At 43.6% G+C, this 6,936-nt stretch overlaps 1 protein-coding gene across 1 annotated transcript in view; it reads right to left on the minus strand.

Annotated features, from left to right (window-relative positions):
* Positions 1 to 6,936, minus strand: part of PAFAH1B1 (platelet activating factor acetylhydrolase 1b regulatory subunit 1) — a 112,789-nt gene that overhangs the window by 16,683 nt on the left and 89,170 nt on the right. The window contains exon 7 of the mRNA XM_015418889.1: positions 4,215 to 4,317. Within this exon, the coding sequence (XP_015274375.1) occupies positions 4,215 to 4,317 (103 nt within the window). The remainder of the gene's footprint in view (positions 1 to 4,214; positions 4,318 to 6,936) is intronic.

A 6,936-nucleotide genomic window follows, 5' to 3' on the forward strand; every position in this document is an offset into this window, starting at 1 on the left:
TGTCGAACACTATTCTGCGCCAGCACGACGAGGAGGAGGAGGAGGAGGAGGAGGAGGAGATTGGATTTATACCCCGCCCTTCACTCGGAGTCTCAGAGCGGCTTACAAACTCCTTTCCCTTCCCCTCCCCACAACAGACACCCTGTGAGGTGGGTGGGGCTGAGAGAACTCTGACACAAACGGCTCTTTTTCAAGGACAGCTGTGCCAGAGCTTGTGACTGACCCAAGGTCACATCAGCAGGTGCAAGTGGAGGAGTGGGGAATCAAACCTGGTTCTCCCAGATTAGAGTCCGCACACTTAACCACTACACCAAGCTTCTCTCTCTCAAAATCAAAACAAAGTTTGTGAATTACACTGGAGCTCTAACTCTAGTTCTAAGGCTCTAAGTATAATGGCTTCCATTCTTTGTAATACCTTAGTTAAGAGGGTTCTGAAGTCAGGTTCCAACTGTTTGTATAACTTGCATGAGGTATTAGAACTGTTTAGACCTCTCTATGTGAGAAAAAAAAAATTGACAGGACATCTTTGAAGCCAAGAGGAATAGCTGGTTTAACAGTGACTGTAGAATAATGAAGAGGTGCATTCAACAGAAGTATTCTGAGTTTAAAAGTAATGGTACAATATCAGTTCTCTGAGAGTTGATGGAACTGAAGAAAATTTATAGAGAGCTGATTAATATGAGGACAGCCCTGAGGAAGGAATGGGGATGTCTCATTTTAGCTATTTACTGCAATGATAAGGCCTTCTGGTCCATTGTTAACACGGCTATTAATCCAGATTTTAAAATCCCCATGCTGTATTGCCCTCTCAGCACGGGGAAACCGTTTCAAGAGGCTACTTTCCAATGCTAATATGCCTAGCTCATCTTCGACTATTATTTCTCTTGATTTAACAGCACTTTGGCCAGAGGTATCAATCAAGGAAGTTATATGCCTTATTAAGGGATTAAAATTAGGAAAAGCCCCTGGCTCTAATCTAATGCCCAATGAATTATCCACAATGGTGGGCCACAGTCATAGCCCCAAACTTTTACTCAAATTAATTCCAGTGGACAAATGCCTGATTCATGGAGATATTTGATTACTGTCTCAATATTTAAAAAGGGATCTAAACTGGACCCATCCTGCTATTGACCAATTAGCCTCTTTTTCTCTTTGGGAAAGTTATATTCTGCTTATCTACGCAAGAAACCTTTGGATTGGATGGAATCACAAGCCATACTGGGGTATGAACAAATAGGCTGTAGGTGGGGTTCTTCGACATATGGCAATTGTCTAGTTCTTTACCATTTGGCTGAGAAATATTCAACTTTTAAGGGGGGGCAATTATATGTGGGCTTTATTGACCTTAAGGGGGCCTTTGATTCTATAAATCATCCCAGATTGTGTAATAAATTTAATCAAACTACTATGGACTTATCCAGTTACTGTATTTGAGCTTGACTGCCCAAGTTTGCTGTGGGTATGAAGGGCACTTAACAAATTTATTTCACTTGAAAAAGGGCGTAAGACAGTGATGTTTGCCAGCACCTTCTTTATTCAATTTATATCTAAATGATTTAGCATCAATTTTTGACAACTGCTGCCATCCAGAGAAATGGGCAGAGACTTGTCTCCCTGTCCTGATTTCTATGGATGATGCTGTTCTTTTGTCTCAAACCAGGGTTGGTTTACAAAGAGCCTTGCAATCTTTCTCCAGTTATTGTTCCCGAGAAAGCCTGGTGATTGATCATCTGAAATCTAAGATCTTAGTTTTTACCAAGACCAGGAAATGGAACCCGCAATCAATGGGTCCAATATTGAGAAGGTTAAGGCCTTCTATTTGGGGATCCTGTTCTTGGAAGATTTATCTTGGACCACCCCCCAACTTAGAACAGCATTCAGCAAAGCAAAACCATGTGCAAATGCTATAAATAGGTTTTTCCATAATTGGGGGGGGGGGGGGGGGGGGGGAATATTTTCCTGGAGCTGTACAAGCCTTTAACTTGAAAGTCGTCCCCCTTATTCCTTATGGCTCGGCTATTTGGATCAAAGCTATTCCTGATAATATTGATCAACTTCTGGCCCAGTTTTTTTAAAAAAATTCCACATATCCCCTGTTCTGTATTAAATGTTGTATTGCGGGCATAATTTGGACAAATATCCCTGGAAACAAGAGAATGGCTCTATGCCTTCAAACTGTTCTGTACTGAAGATGGCTTGCTAGCCACCCTGAAATGGGATATCCACCAACTGATTTGGATGATATCCACCACCTGATTTGGATGAAAGCCTGGATGAGAAACTGACACTAGTTTGAAAGTCGGCTAATCATATTTCTGATATGGGCAAATCAAAAGCGTTTTCTTTGATCAAAAAGCATGTCCTAGAAATTGATTACAGCAGTTTGATCTCAAGAGCCCACCAAGTTCGCTCCCCCCTGTCTTTTGGTCTCTTTTTCACAAATACTTTACCAACACCACCCATGTATACTATATTATTACCCCATGATCTGCAGAGCTTTCTTATTCGCAAGATTGAATATTATACCCCCAATGGTTTTACAGGGGGGATTCCTAAATAGGTCTTATTTTGATACCGTTTGCCCTTGTGGCCTTAATAGGATTGACACATTTTTTCGTGTTTTGCTTGCATGCAGGTGTTTTGAGAATATAAGGGGTCATTATATTAAGCCTCTAACTGACCAATCATCCCCTTACACCCTGGAAGCTCTGGCTCCTTTTCTTAGCGATAAGGATCTTAAGATCAGTCTGGCAATAGCAAAATTCGTTCCAGCTGGATGGAGAATCTTCTGTTGCTCAAGATTTGTTAATCAATGAGCTTCTAAGGGACTAAAAGGAAAGGAAACTTGTAAGAATGCTCTCTGCGGCTGGCCTCTGTGCACACAGTCTCAGGTGGGACTGCACAGAAGCCCCAAAGACGAACCAGGAGTTCAGTCAAAAAAGATCAGGGTTGTTTTCCTAGGATGATGAGAGACTCCATTTAAAAAGGCAATAAAAATATCAAAGATGATGGGGAGATCTTCTCAGACCGTTTTCCTTGAGAAAGTAAGGAAACATCCTCCTGAGACCTGCCCAAACTCCAGGTGCAGTAATGTGGTGTACAAACTGGAGTGTGGGAACTGTTGACAGACAATTGCTTTCTCCCAAACAGCAGGGATCACCAATGGCTTATAAGCAGAAATGTAAAATTTCCAGAAATTTTGAAGCCGTGGGGGGAAATGCCCCTATTTTTTGGGAAACAACAGAAATTTGAGAAACAATTGAAACATACACAATACTTACTGTCCTATCAAACCTAGAATAATTTTACTGCTTTAACAACATAAAATGCATAATTTATAACTTAGCATATAGAATTGCAATATTTGACATATTTATGGGATTCAAGACTTATAAATGCTTTAAGTTTTCTACAAGCAAAATTGCAAATACACCCAATCCTTGAGAGAAAACTACAAGCTGATACACCCTTTGCTACCTTAGCATAACCCCAATTTTTCCTATCTGGTCAGAGAGAGCTCAGTTCTCAATTTTCCTCTGAGGCTTTAACACAGTTTCTATCCTACCTCCTTCTGATCTCCCCCAGTCCAACGAGGTAGAAATATTTCATATGAGTTTCCCCTGTTCTCCCCCAAAATTCAAATTTTTCAGTAGTAAAAATTGGAAAAAAACCTTTTTGGAGGGCATTCACATTTGTTCTTAAAAGCTGTAATCACTAAGAATGGAACCTCCATAGTCCTCACTGAGCATCTGACCACCCCAAAATGCTGGACTAGGTGACCTCGAATCTGACCCAGCACTGGGATGCGCAAGTACTACCTTGCTGGAAGACAAAGCCAACCATGCAGGAAGGCACAGCCAGTTCTTGGCCCTATTACAGACCCTGCCCACTGGAGGGGGGGTGTGTATGGAAGGCAAGAACCACCCAGTGAGACTGCTTTACGGTGGCTCTCAGCAAGTGCCAGACTGTGTGGACCCAACAGCAGTTCTGCAAAAAGTATACAAGCAACAGAAAAGAGAAATCTGAGTAAGTACTCAACACTTTGGGGGGCTTAATTACCCAAGGTGTCAAACAGAAGTGGGTTCCCCACCAGAACAACCCAGCCACATTCCAACACTTCGTTGTAAAGAATCTCAGTAGATTTATACTGGCACAAACAGTGTGGAAACAAAGTCTCCTTCCTTTGTGGGAACACATTAGACAGAACTTACCCTGTTTGAACCTCCCACATTTTGATGGTTTTATCCCTTGAGGCAGACACTATATGATCCCCATTGGGCATGATGGCTACGGATGAAACATTGTGGTCATGACCTAAGAGAGGGGAAGAACAAGCTCACATTAAGAACTGCCATGGATGTTCCACATTGCAACTGAAGCAAGGGTGTGCAATCTGTGCAGCAGCCATTTATATCATCCTGAAGGTTAACTTGTAATGTGCAAGTGTGAGGTCCAATTGAGACAAACAAAGAGTGCAGATTCCGAAATTTACTTTTTAATCTTCGAACAGCACCACCCTCCAAATCAGCCGTGGAAATAAGGACTTAGCAGCCAGGGGGTATGAGGATAAGAAGGTGGGTTCTCCTATGAATCAAAAACTGGTTAAATGACAGGAAGCACAGAGTCGGAATCAATGGACAATTCTCACAATGGAGGGAAGTAAGCAGTGGGGTCCCACAAGGATGGGTATTGGGGCCAGTACTATTTAATTTATTCATAAATGACCTGGAACTGGGGGTGGGTAGTGTAGTGGCCAAGTAATGCACATTGGGACAAAAAATCCCAACTTCAAGTATAGGCTAATGAGGTCTGAACTTGCTGAGACCGAGAGGGAAAAAGATCTTCTGGTCGTGGTGGAGAGCTCAACGGAAGTGTCAACTCAGAGTGCTGCCACAGTGATGCTAGGGATTATAAGGAAAGGGACTGAAAATAAAATGGCCCATATTGTAATGCCCCTGCAATAGGACCTGTATAGACCTATGGTGCAACCTCATTTGGAATACTGTGTACAGTTTTGGTCCCTGTATCTCAAAAAGAACATTGCAAAGTTGGGGAAGTGCAGCGGAGGGCAACCAAGATGAGGAGAGGAGCGAAGCACCTTCCCTATGAGAAAAGGCTGAAGAGTTTGGGACTTTTCAGTTTAGAAAAGAGACGACTAAGGGGGAGGGACATGATGGAGGTTTATAAAAATATGCATGGGATGGAGAGAGTGGACCAAGAGAAATTTCTCTCCCTCTCCCAAAATACTAGAACTCGAGGGCATCCAATGAAACTGACGGGCAGTACCAGAACAAAGTTTGAGTCCAGTGGCACCTTTAAGATCAACCGTTTTATTCAAGGTATAAGCCTTCATGTGCATGCACACTGTATCTGCATGCACATGAAAGCTTATACCTTGAATAAAACGGTTGGTCTTAAAGGTGCCCCCACTGAACTCAAACTTTGTTCTGCTGCTTCAGACCAACACAGCTGCTCACCTGAATCTGATGGGCAGTAGGTTCAGGACGGCCAAAAGGAAATGCTACTTTACACAGAGAGTGATTACAATGTGGAATTTGCTGCCAGAGGATGTAGTGATGGCCACAGGAATAAACAGCTTTAAAAGGGGATTCAATAGATTCATGGAGGCCAAGTCTATCAGCTACTAGCCATGGTGACTGAGGGGAACCTCCACATTCAAGGGCACTAAGCCTCTGAATCCCAGAGTCAGGGGGCAACATCATGGGAAGGCCCTGTTGTTGGCTGTCCAGAGGAACTGGTGTGAGACCGGATGCTGGACTAGATGGACCATTGATCTGACCCAACATGGCTCTTCTTAGGTTCTTAAGGCACTCCAATGAGAACCTCCAACTAGCAGCCACCACCTGCGAGGCCATCCGAGGGAGGGGAAGCAGCAGCCAGCCCCCCCCCCCTTCCTCGTGCCTCTATCCATTCATGTTCTTATTTGCTCTGGTAAGTGTTTTGGTATTACACCTTTTAATGTAATGCTTGGAAGCACTGGTTTTGATAACAGACAGAGAGCATACTTAAATAAGCTGGCACATTTGGAATTGTTCAAAAGATAAACTTTAACAAATATTTTAAGCTATATTCGCTTATGCGTCTGTAGGATCATCATTTGAAGATAAGGCCTTCTGTAGAATGGGGGGGAATGGGGCCTGCGGCCCCACATTTTGGTCCACAGCTTGCCAGTGGCAGCCATCAGGCTGTCAAGGAGGGTCCCTCGAGTTGCTTCCAGGGGAGAAATCTCTCTATTAAGTACCTTAACCCCCTGCCAGTTACAGCTTCTTAAATCGGAAGCAACAGCACTGAAGCAGACCTGCAAATATTGTAATTGTACACAATTTCCCTCTACTACAGCAACAACACGAGGCTGGAGCGAGGTCCTATCATGAATGTGTTCCATGGTATAGTGGTTAGAGGGCCAGAATAGGATCTGGGAGAACCCCCACTCTGTAGATAGCCTACACGTGAAAATAAAGTGGGGGTTAGGAGAAAAATTTAAAACTGCTTTGGGTCCCCACTGGGGAGAAAGGCAAGGTAAAAATGAAGTAAGGAAATAAATAAATGTTTGCTAGCCCTTCAAGGCCAGGAGAAGCAAGTGCATTAGCTATGCACTTGTACAAAGGAGAGAGACAGAGACAGTGCTGCAGCAGTCAAGAGGAACAGAAACCCATTTCATAAGCAGGTAAAAAAGGCAGCGACTTAGTGCCTGCTCACTACCCACGCTTTGTACTGATGGATATCCTGCCCCACTAGGAAGCCAGAGACACTAGACTTCTGGTGCACGGCCTAGTTAAAGCACGCTCACTGCCTAAAGACTGGGTTCTGGAACAAGATCCTCCCTGCCAGAGGTAGCAAATGCTAATGCAGCCCTATTACAAATGCTACTTCTTTGGGCCCTCAAGAACAGGGTGGGGGGGGGGGGGGGGG

This window comes from Gekko japonicus, unplaced genomic scaffold (assembly GCF_001447785.1).
Source record: "Gekko japonicus isolate JY-2015 unplaced genomic scaffold, Gekko_japonicus_V1.1 scaffold1911, whole genome shotgun sequence".
Lineage (NCBI taxonomy): Eukaryota > Metazoa > Chordata > Lepidosauria > Squamata > Gekkonidae > Gekko > Gekko japonicus.